This window comes from Nannobrachium achirus (genome assembly GCF_963921795.1).
Source record: "Nannobrachium achirus genome assembly, chromosome: 20".
Taxonomy (NCBI): domain Eukaryota; kingdom Metazoa; phylum Chordata; class Actinopteri; order Myctophiformes; family Myctophidae; genus Nannobrachium; species Nannobrachium achirus.
The window spans coordinates 50,243,460-50,263,551 of record NC_137827.1 but is presented as its reverse complement, the minus strand read 5'-3'; the positions used below and the strand labels follow the sequence as shown (position 1 = coordinate 50,263,551).

At 43.8% G+C, this 20,092-nt stretch overlaps 1 protein-coding gene across 1 annotated transcript in view; it reads right to left on the bottom strand.

Annotated features, from left to right (window-relative positions):
- The window catches only part of syne2b (spectrin repeat containing, nuclear envelope 2b), a 298,695-nt gene that overhangs the window by 224,933 nt on the left and 53,670 nt on the right, over nt 1-20,092 (bottom strand). The window contains exons 19-33 of the mRNA XM_080751129.1: nt 18,019-20,061; nt 16,364-16,498; nt 12,814-13,004; nt 12,542-12,611; nt 11,675-11,775; nt 11,120-11,240; nt 10,012-10,311; nt 8,310-8,573; nt 6,556-6,887; nt 5,583-5,744; nt 4,590-4,740; nt 3,649-3,807; nt 2,563-2,730; nt 1,076-1,177; nt 188-388 (exon numbers count right to left, since the gene is read on the bottom strand). Coding sequence (XP_080607255.1) covers nt 188-388; nt 1,076-1,177; nt 2,563-2,730; nt 3,649-3,807; nt 4,590-4,740; nt 5,583-5,744; nt 6,556-6,887; nt 8,310-8,573; nt 10,012-10,311; nt 11,120-11,240; nt 11,675-11,775; nt 12,542-12,611; nt 12,814-13,004; nt 16,364-16,498; nt 18,019-20,061 — 4,500 coding nt within the window. The remainder of the gene's footprint in view (nt 1-187; nt 389-1,075; nt 1,178-2,562; nt 2,731-3,648; nt 3,808-4,589; nt 4,741-5,582; nt 5,745-6,555; nt 6,888-8,309; nt 8,574-10,011; nt 10,312-11,119; nt 11,241-11,674; nt 11,776-12,541; nt 12,612-12,813; nt 13,005-16,363; nt 16,499-18,018; nt 20,062-20,092) is intronic.

Here is a 20,092-nt window from a genome sequence, read left to right as displayed (position 1 = left end):
CAATAACGAAAGACAATGCATAGTTATTTTTTTCCAGGACCTTCCAGGACCCTTGATCAATTCCAAAACTTTTCCAGTACTGGAAAAATATTTTTCTAATTTCAAAATAATTCCAGGAATTTCATGACCGTGGGAACCCTGAAACTGTAAATTGTAACAACTAGCAGCATATAGAGAGCTTGTGTACCTTTATGGTGTTGTTGGCCTGGGGCTCTGCCATGTCGACCTGGCTGACGGAGGCCTGGGTCTTCTCTATGGCCACCTGGCACTCTGCCATCTGCTCTGACAGATGTTTCTTCACGGCGATCAACTCCTCAAACACATCCGTGCTGTCAGCGTACAGCTCCTTCACCTGCTCCATCCTCTTCTTCAGATGGGTCTCCATCACCTGAGGAGGGAGAGGGTTGGGAGGATTACTTTCAGACTATGAGTTGCCACGGCATGTATTGTGCCATTAGCTATGTATGTTATAATTATGCTTGTAGTCTTTTGGCAGTGGTAACATCTTTGTTTAGTTTCTAATCATTGAAGAGGCAGCCAGATGAAATTACCCGTAATTGCCGGACTATAAGCCGTGGCTTTTTCCCCATGTTTTGAACCCTGCGGTTTATATGCCGGTGCGGCTTATATGGAGATTTAACGGACAGTTAGTTTTACAATGGTCTTTAACAACGATTTATATATAGATTTGTACAGCTAATGGCCACCAGGGGCGTGGGAAGCAGGAAGGACACCTGCGGCTTATAGTCAGTATGTAAACATTTGTTTTTTGTTCTAAATGTAGCTGGTGCGGCTTATATTCAGGTACGTCTTATAGTCCAGCAATTACGGTAGATGTTTGCCTGGGACCCAAAGTAGTGAGAATAGCAGATCTACACGCTCACAACGCGCTGCTTCGTACCACGTTGTGAGCTTGTAGTTGATCTATTTTCACTAAATTTGTTTTCTAATTTATAGAATTTTTCTTTTATTTATTTGTGAAATGACCCACAAAAGGGTCCAGGCCCACTGTTTGAGAACCAGTGCTCTACATGCAATATGGACACAACATTGAGAACCCCTTCCAGATCTTCACCTGTAGCTCTGTTGGAGCCTCCTTGCTTTGCAGCATCTCCTGGATCTCAATGGACTTCTTGTGGAAGCGTTCAATGTTCTCCTCATGAGAATGGATCTCATCCTGACAAAAGAATCAACGTTACAGCCTAAAGCCCAGTCCACACTAAGCAGCAACCCTCTTGCAGCAGAATCCCTGGACTTATCCTTGGTGCAGACTGGGCTTAAAAGTTAAATCATTAATTTGACAGGTTTAAAGTAAATCAGACAAGACAACATAAGCTGTTATCAATCGAATTTCAACTTTCTCTTGACTATAATTCAGTAAAATAGAAAATGGAACCATATAAATATATTGTCACTGTCGGGCAGAAACCTTGTATCTCCAAGTTTCATGTTTCAAGTTTTCATGTTTTTCCCCATAAAGTAAAGCCCTGCTTCATCATACAAGACTGTCGCACAAAACGAGTGAAAATAGCTGATCTACAGTGGGTTACAAAAATTTCCGTCGCCAACTCTAAAATGACGGCAGTAGAGACCTCGCGCCGCCTAGAGGTACCTCTGTCAAACACGCCTCCAAATTCTTAGCCGTGCCCCCTTGAAATGTGATATTTTATTTCTACGTGTAGTGTGGCTGTTCAGCCACGGGGTGGCGATTCTTCAATTTGAGTCGACTATTTGAGTCTATTACTTGTTGGTAGTGTAGCAACTCATTTTGCATCAAATGCCTTATTTTGGATACATCTTTTTTATAAGGACTCTCAAATCTCCTCTATCTCTACATGCACTGTGAGCTTGTAAATAGTTTATTTTAGTGATGCGCGGATAGGCTTTTGTCATCCGAATCCACCCGCGCAAATTAATTATCCGCCCATAATCCAACTGCATTAATTATATTATCCAATTTATAGATCCGCATCCTCATCCGCAACTTCCAAACTATTATTATTATTATTATTTTCTGGTAGGCTATTCCCCGATAGTACACACAAAGCCTCGCCTGCTTGTACGAATGGTTTTGGACATAGAAAGTTTCCACCCGACTACAGTGATATGCGTGTACAGCAGGGGTCTTCAACGTTTTCAGGCCGGGGACCCCCAAACTGATGGGGAGATGGAGCAGGGACCCCCTACCACCTCGTAGGGTGGGGGGGTCGGGGCTACGATATATTTTTTATTTCAAACATGTAAAAAGTTACAGCGAGCAGGGTGGGCCGTACCACTACCATTTCTAAACATACTATTAACTGAGAACCAATGTCAATAATATCAACAATCTGTCAATTGCATAGTAATCATGTATTCAAGCTATTCAAAATGGATAGAATCATGATTTATTTTTTAACATAAATTTGAAAAATGAAAAAAAAAAAAAACGTTTTTTTTTTTTTTTTTTTTTTTTTACCAATAATTTCGCGGACCCCCTGCAGTACCTCCGCGGACCCCCTAGGGGTCGCGGACCCCCTGTTGAAGACCCCTGGTGTACAGTGTTAAGTGTGTGGATCTTACTCTCATGGTGAGGACTTGCTCCTGGCTGTGGAAGGGGTGGCCCTCTGCGAACAGGGCCAGCTTGGCTGCGGCCCAGCCGTCCACCTCTCCACCCAACATCAGCAGTTTCTCCCACAGCTCCAGGCCTACCTTCAGGTTGTCCATGTACGAGTCTGTCTTCTCGGTTACCTGGCATACCAAGAACAGAACAGATGCAGTCATGGTCGATGGATGCAGATACAGTCGAGTTCAGTTCTGTTCGTTTTACACATAGGTCACTACAGTTCTGTTCCGTCCGGCTGGGATTAGATCAATTAACCCATTTAGGCCTAGGATTATTGACTGCTTTAACGATTGAAAAATAGCAGATATACAAGCTCGCAGCGCGGCAGCTTGTAGATCTGCTATTTTAGAAAAATCATGGTTTTTTTCCGGAAAATACCTGTAATTTTGGGGGTCCTTGACGTGAAAAGGTTTGAGAACAGCATGATTTAGAGGAAGGATTTAGAAGTCGGGTCAAAGATCGGGTCAAAGATTCAAAGACTTGCACTCATTTTCACGATTTTTCAAAAATAGCAGATCTACAAGCTCGCAGCGCGGCACTCGGTGCCGCGCTGTGAGCTTGTATATCTGCTATTTCTCTAAAGCTAAAGCATAAACAGTCCATTTCATCTCAGGTCCAACATCCATCCAATTGGAACAGAGCGGGCTGGCTCTGTTATTTACGTTTAGTTATTTAATGTTTAGAAAATGTTCAAAACGACGGCACGCCCAAAATAAGGACGCCAGGATGAAAGTGGTTAAAATAGCACAATAGACTTCTGAATTGAATTTGAATTCCAATTATTTCCAATTATTATTATTATTATTATTATCACCATACTTTGTAATCCACTGCTGCAGGGGTTATAACCTTTTTCATGCAGAGACTCGAATGAGAACTTTAGCCTCTCGTCATGGAACCCAGAATTATCAAAGGTTACAACAACTATTACAATGTTGAGAACCACAAATCAAATTATGTGTGAGAGGTATTAGGGACCCACAGCTGGACAGAATGATGCTGCATTAAACTAAATTCAATCATATAACGGTTGGAGGTCGTACGTCCAGCCAGCCGTCCATCAGCACATCAGCCTCAGCCTCAAACGGAGTCTCGCTGCAGTCAGGGATCTTCTTCAGGTGGGACTGGAGCTGTCTGCAAACGCCTCTCATCTCATCCATACGCTCCCCGAGGCCACTCAAGTTCTCCTTAATATCATGGACCTGGGCACAGACACACACACACACACACACCAGTCAGACAGACATACACACGTGCACATGCACACACAGTTAGAATGTCAGTTATATTCCAGTGTGTGTCTGCCATCTAGTGGTAGAATGAGGAGAACTTGTGTGTTGTTTAACACTAGAATGTAAAAATTCCCAATTTTCCCACGATTTGCATGAAAACCCACTTGAGAAACATCCACCCAGTCAGCTTTAAAGAGATCCCTGGCTAATACGACAAATATGCCTTAATACATTATAATTGTCCTCTATAACTACAATGTAAAATTAAAAACACCTTAATTATTTTATTTCTTCTAGAAATAGCTAATCTTTCACTCAACAGGGGAAATGCTCGTCGCAAGTTGATGATGTCATAAATGTCATGTGTGATCTATCCCATATGGAATTTATAGAATGCATCATTGTGCAAATAAAAACAAACGTAATACTTCCTATGGTTAATATGAGCACCAAATCAATATTTCAAATGTGTTTTTTGCACACGCATGCCATAAATTCCATAGGGATAGATCACACATGACATGTATGACATCATCAACTTGCGACAGGCATTTCCCATATTGAGTGAAATATTAGCTATTTCTATAAGAAATAAAATATTTAAGGTGTTTTTAATTTTACATTGTAGTTATAGAGGACAATTATAATGTATTAAGGCATATTTGTCGTATTAGCCAGGGATCCCTTTAAGAGCAAACATGCAACTCCACCATCGACATGGACTCAACGCTATGTGATGTGTGTTGCGTCACCTTGGCTATAAGTCGTTGCAGGTTGTCCTTGCTCATGTAAGACGCCTGCTCGCTGGTGGTCTGCTCGGCTTTCTGCATGGTGTTACTCAGGTAACTGCGGCAACTCTGGAACTTCTTCAGGAGCTCCATCAAGACGCTGCACTGTTCCTGTCTGCAACAGAAGCATGAATAACGATACTGAATATAATAGGATGAAAGTAAGTACAGGTGACGCCTCATCTAGGTTCAGTTTTGCCTAACTTGATCATACTACTTAACTACAGTGTCAAAAGTAGATCCACAAGCGGCGCGTTTCGAACTTGTAGATCTGCTAGTTTGCTACTCTTGAATTAGAATCCTGAACAGTTTCCACCCGACAGAGAAGATATATAGCCAAGATCTCAAATTCCACACAGATGTTTTCGGTGATGTTTTAATGGGTATACGGTTAAGAGAGAGGACCAGGGATGTGCTGGCCATTGGGAAAAACGGGACAACTCCCAAACGGCCGGTTCATTTCCAGCCGGTCCAGGCCGGCCATTAGGAAAAAAATCCAAATAAAATGTCGGCCTTCGTTCCATTTTGGGGGCTGGGCGGCCAACAAAGTAAATCGTCACTGTTGGGCAGAAACCTTGTATCACCAAGTTTCAAATGTATAAATGTTTTCGCAAAGTAAAGCCCTGCTTCATCATACAAGGCGTTGCACAATAGTAGTGAAAACAGCAGAAAACAGCACACAAAAAAAAAAAAACAGCACACAACGCCTCGCACCGCGAGGCGTTGTGTGCTTGTAGATCGGCTGTTTTCACTAGTTTAAATCATTTTTCAAATGATAAATACGAAACAAACGGTTTTGGACATAACAAGGTTTCCACCCGACAACGACGAAATATAACTAAAAAAAAAGAAAAATGAGGGCCTCTCCAACTCTTTTTCCCGGGCTGAATCAGGGGCCCAGCATGTCCCTGGAGAGGACAGTAGTTTGTGCTGAAAAGAAACTCCAGCCTCCCGTACCTGTCAGCCAGGGCTCTCTGCGTCTCCTCCCACTGAGTCTCCACCTCCTTCAGAGGGTTCTCTCCTCCTTCCGCCGGGCTCTGTTGTTGTGCCTCCTGGAGACTGTGCAGCTCACAGCGCTGGGCCTGCAGCGCGGCCTCCAGATCTGACAGCGCTCGGAGCCTGGGGAACACAGTCTTATTGTTTACATAAATGAAGCATTGCGCTAGTTCATGCAGGACAAGGGAGCCACCGGGCCCCCAGCTGTAATAAGCTGTCAGTCTGCTCATTGAATAAGTGTTTCTACTGTAGTTAGCTCCTTTATCTCTGCTACACCAGCGATGCCCTTGGCATGAACATGTTTGAGAACCGCTGCTCTGCTGGGTGCATTCTTGTTTAGGTTGTATCGTTAACCCAGCTCTGAAATGGTTTTACAGGTAGAAGAATATGGGTTTAAGACCAATACATCAGGTATCGAACTGTGCTTGCCTTCTTCTGATACGTGTGACACACACAGCAGAGATGGAAAAGGTACTCCAAAGAGTCTGGAATTCTAAATTTACTTCAAAATGTTCTCTCTTTTTTAAAAACAAATATTATTTCTTCAGGGTTTATACAGCTTGGCTAGATAGGTAGTCATAAGAGTGAGCTGTCAATGACCTTGGTGGATGAATTGGTATTGGTTAATGCTCTATCTATTCTGATGTCATGCGTCACGTTTCGTCTCCCGGAACTAATTACCAGTGGGAACAAATGCAGCCAGCCGGCAAACGCGACGTCATGATGGAGGAAGAGCCAGCTAATGCAACTGTCACTACTAGACAGAGAATTGCTCGTTTTTTATTCGATGATTTTTTTTTATTATATATATATTTTTTTTTATTTTATTTTTTTTCCTGTCGAATATTCGACTATTCGAATACTTTGAGGTTGAATAATTCGAATACTAAAAATCACTATTCGTGAATGCCCTACTGTACACACGCGTGCTTACCTCTGCTGTACAGCGGGCATGGTGGGCTCCTTCAGCCCCTGCTTCTCGGCGTTCTCCTGGATCTTCCTCAGCTCTCCCAGCAGGGCCCTGGTCCTCAGGCCCAGGGACCTGCTCTGCGTCTCCCTCTGGGCGCTGTGCTGCTGGCTGGCCAAGCCTCCGTCCGCCTCCCCCAGCCTGCGCACCAGGGCGGCCACCATGTCCAGGCAGGAGGCCGGCGAGCCGTCCCTGGTCACCGTCAGCCTGGCCCCCTGCAGCAGCAGGTCCAGCTGCGGGGCTTTGTCCCGGAGGCTGTCCGCGCTCTGCCGGATGAGGGTCAACTTGGTGCGGCAGTCCTACAATTTACAATTTGTAATTTAGGCATTTAGCAGACGCTCTTAATAGTAAGGGCATTTTATAAGATATTTGACCAATCTGCGAAGTAAATCGTTACCAAGAAACTTCTTCACCAATGTGTTTCTAAAGGTGTGTAATAATATGTACTAAAAGGTTGAAATTCAACTCCCGGGGGATACCTCATAAAGAAACTGATTTATGTTTGTGTCCCATTAATTTACTAGCCTATACAGGAAAAAAAATACAAAAAATAAATATGCTTTAAGTAGCATGTGAGGAGTCAAACTAGGGGTTTTTCATGATGCTGAATCCATTGCAAGCATTTGTTTTGCATGAAAAACAATCCTTGGGCTAAAAACGGACGCACAAAACGATGGTTTAGTGATGAATCATGACTTTTCACCGTTTTGTAGGGGCCATTTGTAGCCCACGGAATGTTTTTCGTGCAAAACAAATGCTTGCTATGGATTCAGCATCATGAAAAAAAACCTCGTTTGACCCCTCACATGCTACTTAAAGCATATTTATTTATTTTTTTTTTTCCTGTATAGTAAAGTTAATGGGACACAAACACAAATCATTTTTTTATGAGGTTTCCCCCGGGAGTTGAATTTCAACCTTTTAGTACATATTATTACACACCTTTAGAAACCCATTGGTGAAGACATTTCTTGGTAACGATTTACTTGTTCCCCTTACTATAATCCAAAGCGACTTAAAATAATAAGCAAGGTAATACATCAATACAATAAGCAAGGCAATACATCAATACATCAACATCAATACATCAAATGCATAGAAATGTCAATCTAGACAAAAATAACGTAGGTAAACTGATTACCTAATCAGTAAAAAAGCTACCGGTGTATATACTGTAAAAACCTAACAAATGCTAATTATCTATCCTAGCAGTCAGTGTTGATTTTGACAGCAATGTTTGATTTAGTTTTTTAGACATTATTTTTTTGAATAAAATGAAATTTGGTTTTAGTCATGTTTTAGTCGACTAAATGTCATACGATTTTAGACGACTAAATCTACAGTCGATTTTGTCGACAAAAGTGTGTTTTGGTGCGCCTCGAAGGTGATTTGTCACTTGGTTGCATGCTGAAAATAGCTGCGACGCGTTGTGAGCTTGTAGATCTGCTATTTTCAGAGCGCAACACCAGAGCACATCCAAACATAAATTACTTGTCTTTTAGTTCAAATGCATGTCTTCTCCGCTAGTCCCCCCCTAACATTTTAGTTGAGTTTTCATTTGTCCACACAATTGTGACATATTTAATCATAGCTTTAGTCATCATAGCTTAGTTTTTAGTCCGCTTTTTTGTCAGTTTTCGTCAGTGAAAAAAGCTAGTCGATGCTTTAAAAAAAATAAAAAATCGTCATAGTTTTTAGTTGAGGAAGAAACCAACACTAACCTGCAGTACTGCGGGGTCGCTGCAGGGGGCGGCCTGCACACCGGAGATGTCCTGGTCCACAGTGCGCAGGGACATGAGGAAGCGGTCGAGGGCTCGCGCGGCCGCCTCGCTCTTGCGGACCTGCTGACGGAGCTGGTCCAGGCTGGCCCGGTGGGTCTCCACCTCGCGGATCAGGGGAGCGCTGTCGCGAGGGTCCAGGTCACTGGACTCCGAGTCCAGCCGGGACAGCTGGTCCAGTTCACTTTGGATACCGCCTTCCAGTTCCTATAGGAGAGTATGAACGTATTATTTAACCCGTTTAGACCTGAGGACCCGATTCTATAAAATGTCTTCTGAATCCTAACAGTTTTCTGAAAGAACGTATGCTGCTGTAGGCCTATCAGTGGTTCTCAATCGTTTTCATGTCAAGGACCCCCAGAATTATATGTCTCAGAATTATATGAATTTGGCCGCCGACTCCCCATCTCAAAATATTTGACACCACAGAAGAAAAGTTTGAGTTACAGATGTTCGCTTAAAAAAATGTATGTATTCAAAGGTTTGCAAAAATTTTCACGATGAAGAAAAAATTGCTTAAGTATAAAATAATGGTTAAATTGGTTTAAAAAAGGTGACACAGATAATGTCCAGGTCTAAATTAGTTCATTTGTTTTACCCCCTTTTCTCCTCAATTTAGTCATTAAAAACTAAACTGCTCTTGTATCCTACTGGCTCACCTGCCAGCGAGGAGCCCCCACCGGGAGGACGCAGAACCTTTGTCCTACTCCACCAGCCCAACATTACCTGCTGACAGGTGCCGCCCCAACCCGTAGGAGCATGTGCAGTGACAATTATCTCCGGTTTCCCTCCCCTGAAGACGGCCCAATTGTGTTTGCACAGACGCTCGGCAAAACTGTATGCACCGCAGTGTGCAACTTTTTAAATAGGGGCAAAAGGATTGTTAGTTTTGTTTTGGTTGGCCAAACCAATGTGATCTAATTGCTGTCAGAAAAGGAACAAAGAACTGAAGAAATATATTTAAAGCTGGTAGCAGCAGTGGGGGACGTGGAAATTAACGACATTAAAGCTGATATAAGAAGTTTTCTGCTGACATAAGCAAATTTTTTGTTTTTACTTATTTTTATTTTTAAATTGTATTTTATTATATTCAGACAGCTAACAATGCTCCCTAAAAAATCTAGTTCTGTGACACTTCTAGGGGCTGCAGTCTGTCTCCAAAACCTTTCTGTTATCTGTGAGAAGCTCTGTCACTAGCAGCTCATTGGTGCATGAACCGGCCGACCCAGGGCAAAAATGAACGAGACACCCTGATTGGTTCATCACAAGCAGGCTGTACTTTCTGGACCAATTACAGAGCTTCTCACAGATAATAAATAGTATTTTCCAATAACATTTAAAAATACAAATAAGCAATCGCCAAAAAATCTGCTTATGTCATCAGAAAATTACTTATATCATCTTTTTTTTTTTTTACTATTTTGGGCTTTTTTATGCCTTTACTGATAGGACAGTAGACTGACAGAAAATGGGGAGAGGGATGGGGAGTGACACGCAGCAAAGGTAGCCGGGATCGGGAATCGAACCTGTGACACGCTGTCAGGCTACACTGAACCTACTGTAATGTGGCATGCACCTGGACCGGTAGGCCAGCGGGCGCCCCCCTTACATCAGCTTTAATAAGAGAAGACAAACCACCCCAGACCTTGATGTCGGTGAGGATGTTGGCGCTGGCCAGGGTGAAGTTGGTGACGTCCTTGGGCTGCCGGAGGTAGCGGTCCAGCCTGTCTGTGAAGTCCACCATGTGGTTCTCTGTGGAGTCGATCTGCCTGAGGGCGGCGCCCAGCGAGCTGCCCCTCCTCTGGAGGTCGCCCTGCTGCCGCCGCCACTGCTCCGCCAGCTCCGCCCTCTCCTGCTCCAGCCCCGCCTCCTTCCCGCCCTGCGAGCGCTGGGAGCACTGGTGGGCGAAGTCCGACCAGAGGGCCTCGGTCTCCTGCCGCAGGAACTGCGAGGGGAAGGGAGGACACAGGACAGTGATCTCAAGACCCAATATGAATGTACATGTTTGGTTATGCTATGTTTGAAAGCTGCTATGAATGTGTCTCATTACAGTTAAAGTGCAGGGTTGATGAAAAAACAACACAAAGCCATGTTGTGTGTGTGTGTGTGTGTGTGTGTGTGTGTGTGTGTGTGTGTGTGTGTGTGAGAAAGTAAGTAAGCCTTGCCGAGCCATGAGGCCCATAGGGCAGGAGCCTATCTCCTGTTTCTGTAGCGTGAGGCAGCTTGATGTCCAAGTACACCCCCTGGACATGACACTAGTACAGTATGTCACAGGGAATTACCCCCAATCCAACCCTTGATGCTGTGTGCCAAGCAGGGAGGCACTGGGTCCCATTTTTCTGAGTCTTTAGTATGACCCGGCTGGGAATTGAACCCCAACCTCCCAGTCTCAGGGCCGGACACTAACCACAAGGCCACTGAGCTGGTTGTGAAGGTTGTGTAAAAATGTCTTGGTGAAAGTTAGTTCAACCAAAAATAACTAAATCTGTAGATACCCAAGACATACTTTCATAATGCATTAATAAGAGCAGTCAGCCCGCCTCTGATATTTTGTATAACCTGATTTAGTTTTTGTAGAGACTTGAGAGTAGCCTTATCTATATCCTGTTCCTTAAAGGTCCCATTGTTCTAATATCGCTTCAGGGATTAACAGTTAAGTCATATCTTGTCTGTCATCTGGAGCTGTCATGATCAACTGCAACTCAATGCGTCTAAAGTAGTTGTGGGCTAAAGGTAATTATAGAGCACCGTACCTGTATTTCCTGCAGCCGGGTGTGCAGTCCTTTGAGAGAGAGAGAGTCGTTGGAGACATCCTGGATGCTCTGTTCATTTTTTGCCAACTGGGCTTGTAGGCTCTTCTTAGAGTTCTCGAATCTGGGAATGCATCAGTTAAGAAGTTGATGAAGGGGTTATACTGTTTTGAACCACCATTTATGTGGCACTGCTTTTGCTCAATCCTCATTTGTTGTGCTGTGCATGGTGACCCCATGCAAAATGGCGTTTTAGCTGTCTGTTTATTTGTAGTAACATGAAATAACAATACAAAATTACACTACACTAGAGTTCAAGTGAAGCTTGAACTGTAGTTACTGTATGTACTTTTGTAATAGACTGCAGTATTTACACACATCATATCCCTTCTCCAAAATGATATTGCCTTATTTATACATATTTCGTACTGTATATCTAATAAATCAACATACTGTACATACATAGTAACAAGACATCTCTTCTTTTTTTCTCAGATATATTTACCCACTTAAGAGAAGAAATACAATTTTGCAACAATAATCAGAAATTAAGTCTACCTTTCCAAAGCCTCTTTTCTGGCCAGATCTTCCTCTAAAGAAGGCTGCTTTTCAATCACCCTTTTTTCCACAAACGATTTCTTCACAATCACTTGCTGTACCTGATGAACAAAGTAAAAACCAAATAGTGATTTCAATTGTTAACATTTGATCAGCTTAATAACAAACCATTAAGGGTTGTGGCTGTACTGGGCAGCTCCCATCAAGCCCCCAGAACCCAGGGCTAGATTTGAAGCAACGGCTACGTGCTAGCATGTAGCTAATCCAGGTGCATTCTGGGGGTTTGGCCCCACTACCAGGGTATCCTTCCTGTGAGCGGAGAGCAGCGTGACGTCATTTGTGGTCTCTAAATAGTGGCCAATTTCCCCCAGAATGCACCTGGATTAGCTACATGCTAGCACGTAGCGGTTGCTTCAAAACGCCACTGAGCACTTGCATTGAAATGATAGTGGGGGCGGGGCTCGTCCGCTCTCTATTTTATATATACTCTATGGCTCCCATGTGTGCAGGTGTTGTGAACTGAATGTATGTTCAATGTGCTATAGCAGGAATTCGAGAGAAAGGGCCCTATTTTCGTCCGTGCCTTACCCCTTATCTGTAATTTTTTAGAAAAACATCTTAAGATACTTCAAATAGCCAACCTACATCAACACGTTGTGAGCTTAGCGCTTAAAAAGGTTTAGGGATATGGGGTAAGGACGAAAATAGGGCCCAAAGTCTGCAAAGCACTTCCTGGATAAATACTGTACATTTTTACATTTTTACGTGCTCAAAGCACAAGTCCGGTCTGAAGCTAAAAATACCTAAATATATATGTATATAATGTAAAGTAAAAATAAAACATATCATTCAGAATATAACTGGCACCTCAGTTTTGTCACTTGTCTTTGTCAATTCTTTCTGCTGGGTCGGGTCTTGACTGTGTTCAACAGGAACCCTGGAGAAGAAAGAATTAAGATAAATATATGAGCACTGCAACCAACCAATAAGAAGATAAATCATACTGTATCTCCACAATGGAAAAAGTTATTAACTTACAAGCTAAGCTAAACTATTTTCCACTTACACCAAACCAATAAAATGTACACAAAAAACAAACCAAACTACACTAAACATCACACTAAACGGCACCCTCTTACCCAGCATCAGTGGGTGGCATTTCGTCCCCACTGAACTGCCTCTGGATGGCAGCCAGTCTCTTCTCACACTCTCTGAGTTGAGCCTGGGCCAGGCGGTGTGCGTCTTCCGGGCTCAGTGTGTCGCACAGCTCCTTCAGGTTCTGGAGGTGCTGTCCAGCCTGGGCCAAGCTGCCCTCCGCTGAGAAACAAGACTGGTAGCCGTGACAACACATAATAATATTAGTTTGATCTTGTTAGTTGAATCATCTGCCCTACAAAGGCAAATGAAAGGCAGATGAAAGGGTGTAGGGTTAACCCATTTAGGCCTATGATTATTGACTGCTTTAACTATTGAAAAATAGCAGATCAGAGCTCACAGCGCGGCACCGAGTGCCGCACTGCAAGCTTGTAGATCTGCTATTTTTGAAAAATCATGATTTTTTTTGTAAGTCTTTGAATATATCTACTTAAAAGCGAACATTTGTAACTTTAATATTTGCTTCTGGGTGGTCCCTGGAACAACATATTTTGAGATGGGGGTCTGCGGCCGAATACGTGTAATTTTGGGGGTCCTTGACATGAAAAAGTTTGAGAACAGCATGATTTAGAAGAAGGATTTGGAAGTCGGGTCAAAGATCGGGTCAAAGATATTCAAAGACTTGCACTCATTTTCACGATTTTTCAAAAATAGCAGATCTACAAGCTCGCAGCGCGGCACTCGGTGCCGCGCTGTGAGCTTGTATATCTGCTATTTTTCAATAGTTAAAGCATAAACTAATGGTTAAAGTGGTTCAAATCTAACGCGACTCGGGTGCGTTCCAGGTATTTGAGAGTTAAGCAGAGCAAGGATCAAAACTCAGAATATGACATTTTCAAATTATTTTCCAAAATAGTACACAGAAAAACATAAGGGTGGGAGGGAAGGGAAGATATCCATTATACATGGAAAAATTTAAGAGTACAGTAAATCCAACCCACATGGCAAGTGGCAACACGTAATGAATCCCAAGGCTGTCAGTAGCCCACAGAAGTGCACAGGATGGAGTGATAAACCCTTCTTTTCTTTTTTTTGGGGCATTTTCATGCTTTATTCAAATAGTGCTCAGGGGGAGAGAGAGACAGGAAAGCAGGGAAAGAGAGTGATGGGGAAGGACATGCAGCGAAAAGCCTCAGGTTCCGAATTGAACCCAAATAAGCCCTTATTTTGTTTTATATTATAGAGTATGTCGTTTCTCCCACAGAGGGCATGTAATTTAATATAACATGAATCAAAACTATTTGAATGCTAACACGATTAACTGGAGTTTTTGAATATTTTTGCTAAATTACATTTTAACACAAACTGTGTTAAAATGAGGGCAACCGCCTGGTCCCTCGCTGTCTGATTAGCTACCATCAAAAGGCTGGCTTCAATATTGGTCACATGAAGGCACCTTAGAAGTTTACATGAACTTCTCTTGATACTGTCTTGGCTTTGATGGCTGTCTTTGTGGGCAGAATTTCAACCAACCAATTTGAGTCACAGCGAACATTTCAAAGATAGCCTCTGATATAACTTCCTTTCCTGGCAATTGGGATAGCCCATAAAAATCAAGAAATGTAGTCAATTAAGAAGTACTGACTTCACAATCATCATAAATCCCTGCTTCCAGTGCAGTTGAGGACCTCTGCTCTAAAACAATTAATCAAGACACCAGAAACAAGTAATTGTGTTTACCAAGTCCCATTGACACAGTCTCCACGAAGGCACAGAAGAAAAGGAAGTGAGAAAAAAACAGAAATTGTGAATACAAAGAGCTAGCTTTGTCCCTGCCCACCATAGCATGTTATGATATGAACCCAAAAAGCTGTCTGCGTACCCGTCCACCTTAGCATGCCTGCTAAACACTTGAGCATGAGGGACGGAGCTACAGTACAGGTACCTGTGCCTCTATTCCGGCTGCAAGTCTGGTGCTTAAGTGTGCCTCGCACTGCGTAACAGCCACAATAAACTCTTTCCTCTTTTGTTCAAACTTAAACTGTAGCAAAAAGCCTGAGAGGTCAGCTCTCACAGCCTGCGTGAAAAGAAATATAGATAAATAAAACATTAAATGATAGGACGTGTTAGAACACATAACAAGACGATTTATTCCAAACAGTATACAAGACATGCTAGAGCGATTATCAGACACATTCCAACTGAAGAGAAGTACCGAGCAAGGCAAAACATGCTGTTGCACATTTATTGCACAATTACTTTACAAGACGTGTACAGGTATAACTCGGAAACAATTAAATAATAACTATTTGTCTCCATGCCCTCCCACTATTCTTTCACACGATCGATTCAGAATAAAGGAATATTGCTCAGGACATTTAGTGCATTTAGTGTTAGTGCTTTCTGAAAACTTACTCTGCTGTTGTCCTTGTAAATAACTTTTTTTGATGTGATGTAATAACATTCTTTTGTTATGTAAAAAATAAAAATAATTGCGGAAGAAGGCTGAAGCATGCTCAGCTATGCATTTATTTTATTTTATAGCCATTTACCTAAATAATATCCCACATACAATTGCAAGAACCATAAAAGATTCAAGATTGCTTTTAGCCGGGGAGCCACAGGCCCAAAAGCTCAAAGAATAAGGTTTTACCTGTGACGTCATGACATACTTTTTATTTTTGTTTTTTCTATTCATTTGGTCATTAAGGTACACAGAATGAGAGGCCTGCTCTGCCGGAAAAAAAGTCATGGCCATTTGTATATTCACTCCATCGACTTCAATATACAGGAAAGAAACACACCAAAAAGAATGTGCTTTAAGTAGCATGTGAGGGGTCAAACTAGGGGTTCTTGGTGATTCTGAATCCATTGCAAGCATTTGTTTTGCATGATAAAAACATTCCTTGGGCTAGAAAACTGACCAAAATAACGGTGAAAAGTGATGACTCATCACTTTTCACAGGTTTGAGAGGCTGAAATCTAGCCCAAGGAATGGTTTTCATGCAAAACAAATGCTTGCAATGGATTCAGAATCATGAAGAACCCTTAGTTAGTTTTTGATGTGTTTTTTTCCAGTATAGTGAAGTCAATGGGAAACTTTTTTTCGCAGTGTTTCCGGCAGAGCAGGCCTCTCATTCTGTGTACCTTATTGACCAAATTAATAGGAAAAACTAAAATTTGGAGTATGTCATGACATCACAGGTCTTCTCTCATTTTGGCACAGTGGCCCCGGCTATTTATTTCTAATTCATTTTTTGTTCTGTCTGCAAGCAGGTTTAGAAAAAACAAACGAAATTATGTTTCTCCCAGTGTGAGACAGCAACAATTCATAAAAGAATAAAAAAATAAACAGTGCAGAAAAAAGACTACTTTAAATATACTCTAAATAACCGATAATAATAATATAAATAAATCCTAGAAACGAGTCATTAAAAAGCACACCCAAGATAAAAACAGTATCAAAACTGAATGAGAGTTCATCCCTTCTATTTTAGTGTATAGCAATGCATGCCTCATCAAGTCCATAATTATGCTCCCAAGTTCCTTTACTGTCTCCCAGGGTTCAAGTAACAAGTTAAAGTCTTAGCTTACCTCCCACTGTGTCCTGACAGACTGGGTGAAGAACTCCATGTCTCTGAGTTGGAAGGGGGTGCAAAAGGCCTCCATGCTCTCAGCTGCCCTGAGGAACTCTTCAAGTAGCTCTGGGTCAAGAGCCCTCAGTGTCTCCTGGGTAAGAAGCGACAGTGACATATAATTAATAATTATTGGGGAGATATCTTTTTGAGCGGTGGTAAACCGCTCCTAAGAGTGGCTGTGCGTGCAGAGCCGTTTCTGGGCCCATGGGGGCCCTAAGCGTGATTCTGCTATGGGGCCTTCCTGCGGGCGCGAGCGTAGCGAGCGCCCGCGAAAAAATAATAGGCCTAATATTTTTTATCATTTTTTAATCCATTTTATAATGGATATATATATATATATATATATATATATATATATATATATATATATATATATAAAAATGAATAAATAAAAAACGACAACAACAGGCAACGTATATTTGCTGTTTGAAAAATAATAGGCCTAATATTTTTTATAATTTTTTAATCCATTTTATAATGGAAATATATATATATAAATACAAATATATATATAAATGAATAAATAAAAAACGACAACAACAGGCAACGTATTTTTGCTATGTTTGATTTGTTCTTTTCTTATTTAAATAAAAAAATGAAAACTTCCCCATGGGGTGCTGGAACACCTGCAGCACCCCTAGTTCCCACGCACTGGCAGAGTCCTGCACAGTGGCCACTGTGCCAAATTCACTTTCACTTTCAGCGTGTGGATGCTCAGAAGCAAAGAAAGTCACCACAGTTTGATTTGATCATTCCTTAGTCAATTATGAAGGGATTTCAAAAATTAAAACGTCTCCATATTGCTTGGGAAACCGTGGCCTTTGCGATTCGCTAATCGCGGGATTTCGCATCGCGATTTCGGTTTGAAAACGATTAACCATGCAGCAGTCGTTCTTTTCTGCTGAGGAGGGGGCGGTGGGGGGCCTTTTTGGTCGGGGGCCCTACGCAGCATGCGTAGTCTGCGTGTACGGTCCGCCGCCGCTGTGTGCGTGTGTCTGTAGCCACTTTTCATCAGCGTTTTGCCATAGCAATGTGTTTTCCTCAGCGTTTTGCCATAGCAATATGTGTGTGTGCGTAGCCATATTACATCATATTACATCACCAATTATCTGTAGCCACTATCTGTAGCCACTTCTCCTCAGCATTTTGCCATAGCAATGTGTTTTCCTCAGCGTTTTGCCATAGCAATATGTGTGTGTGCGTAGCCATATTACATCATATTACATCACCAATTACATCCTAGACCTATCTGTAGCCAACCTATCTTTCCTCAACGTTTTGCCATAGCAATGTGTTTTCCGCAGTGTGTGTAGCCATATTACATCACCAATTACATCCTAGACTTATATCCTAGTCTTTTTCCTCAGCGTTTTGCCATAGCAATGTATTTCCCCCAGTGTTTTGCCATAGCAATGTGCGTGTGTGTAGCCTGTATTACATCACCAATTACCAATCGACGACCACCGCTCACTTCACATTGGGTGTGATTTTTTTCTAGCACCTTAACTAACGTCCATAAGTTCTAAAGACGTTCTGAGTTCTAATTATGGAGAGTTAGAATGTTATTATTGAAGTGGTATTGCAAAAATAAACACAGATAACCACGCTTACCTCTTTAACAGACGCCTGTTCAGCAGAGAAGCCCTTTTCATTCTGGAAGACATTGATAGCTTCCAGAATGTGCTGCAGCAGACAGTGCTTGGCCTCCTCAAAACTGTTCCTGGCCAGAGCCTGGGCCTCAGCATAGGCCTCCGTACGGGCCTCAGGAGGGGCCTGCACCAGGGCCTGAGGGTTGATGCGAAGCTCTGGGGACTCAGGGGTGAACTGCAGGACATGAGGCTGGAGTGGTTGGGGTTGTTGTTGGGGCTTGGGCTGCGCTTGGGGTTGATGTTTTGCTTGTGGGGGCGATTGTGGTTGCGGCGATTGCGGTTGCGGCGTAGGCTCCGGTTTGGATTGTGCTGCTTGGGTCATGGGTGTGGGAGGAGGTAATTGGGCTTGGGTGTTGGGTGGTGGAGGTGACTGTGCTCGGGCCATTGGTGGGGGAAGTGACATGGCTTGGGTCTGGACTGGGGGAAGTGACATGTCTTGGGTCTGGACTGGGGGAAGTGACACGGCTTGGGTCTGGACTGGGGGAAGTGACATGGCTTGGGTCTGGGCTGGTGGGGGTGACTGTGCTTGGGTCTCCGGTGGGAGAGGGTCCTGGGCTGGTGGGGGTGACTGTGCTTGGGTCTCCAGTGGGAGAGGGGCCTGGGCTTGGGTCTGGGCTGGTGGTGGTGGTGGTGGTGGTGGTGGTGGTGACTGGGCCTGGGTCCTGGATAGTGTAGTCGACTGGACCTGGATCTTGGCTGGTGGAGGGGATTCAGGCTGTTTTGGTTGTGGCGGCACCTGCGCCTGAGGTTTGGGTTGTGGAGGTGGCTGAGGTTTGGGTTGTGGAGGTGGCTGGACCTGAGCGGGTTGTGGGGTAGACTGGTGAGCCTGAGGCCTGGGCTGAGGCTGAAGATGAGGCTGAGGTTGGAACTGTGCCTGTGGAGGAGACTGGGGATGTGGTTGGCGCTGCGGCTGTGGCTGAGAAGGTGCATAGGGTTGGATATGAGGCTGAGGCTGACGATAAGGCTGAGGATACTGTTGGGGCGAGGGAGGTGGCTGAGTCTGAGCCCAGGATTGTTGCACAACCTGGCCTTGCTGCATCTGAGTCAGATTATAAGCCTGTGTCTGAGGCTGCTGCTGCTGCTGCATGGGTCTCTGGGGCCTGATTTGGGCCTGTGGATGAGCCCATGGCTGGGCCTGTGCTTGCGGCAGAGGTTGATTGTAGGGTCCCCCCGTAGGAAGATATCTAAGGGGTCCTTGCGGAGGCCCTTGCTGTGGCCCTTGCTGTGGCCCAGCTGGTCTCCATTGCTGTGGTGGAGCTTGGTTAGATGGATAAGCTTGTGCTGTTGGAGTCTGAGGAAAGGCTTGTGGAAAAGGCTGCCACTGCTGGGGTGGACTCTGTGCATGTGGGTAACCCTGGGGGTAAGGATGGGGCTGAGCTGGAGCCTGGGGATGCTGAGGCTGCATGGGGGAGGAGGCTCGAACCTGGGACCAATTCTGTGTCTGGCCATGGGTTTGAGGCTGGGTCATAGTTTGGGTATGGGTTTGTACCTGAGGCCTAGACTGGGCATGCATTTGTTGCTGGACCATAGGCTGACCTTGCATTTGTGGCTGAGCCATGGGTTGACCATGTGTTTGTGGCTGAGCCATTGGAGTAGGGGACTGGGCTGTCATAGGCGATGGGGACCTCACTGGGGACCATGACTGAGGATGACTACGTAGCTGGATGTGGGACGGTAGCGGAGGCTGAATCTGGGCCTGGAGTTGAGCTTGGGCATGGGCCTGCATAGGTGAGGCCGACCTGACCTGAGACCAGTTCTGTGCTTGAGCTTGAAGCTGAGCCTGGGGCTGACTAGGAGATGTGGCTGGAGCCCATGCATGAGGCTGAAGCTGAGGCTGAGACGGTGTCTTCGCAAGCAACTGAGGCTGCGTATGTGCCTGTATCTGGGGCTGTGGTTGGGGCTTGGCTTGAGTCTTCATCTGCTGTTTTTGGTGTTGTTGCTGCTGCTGTACCTGTAGCTGTTTTTGTTGTTGAATTTGCTGTTGTTTTTGTTGTTCCATTTGTTGCTGTTCTTTTTGTTGTTGTATTTGTTGCATC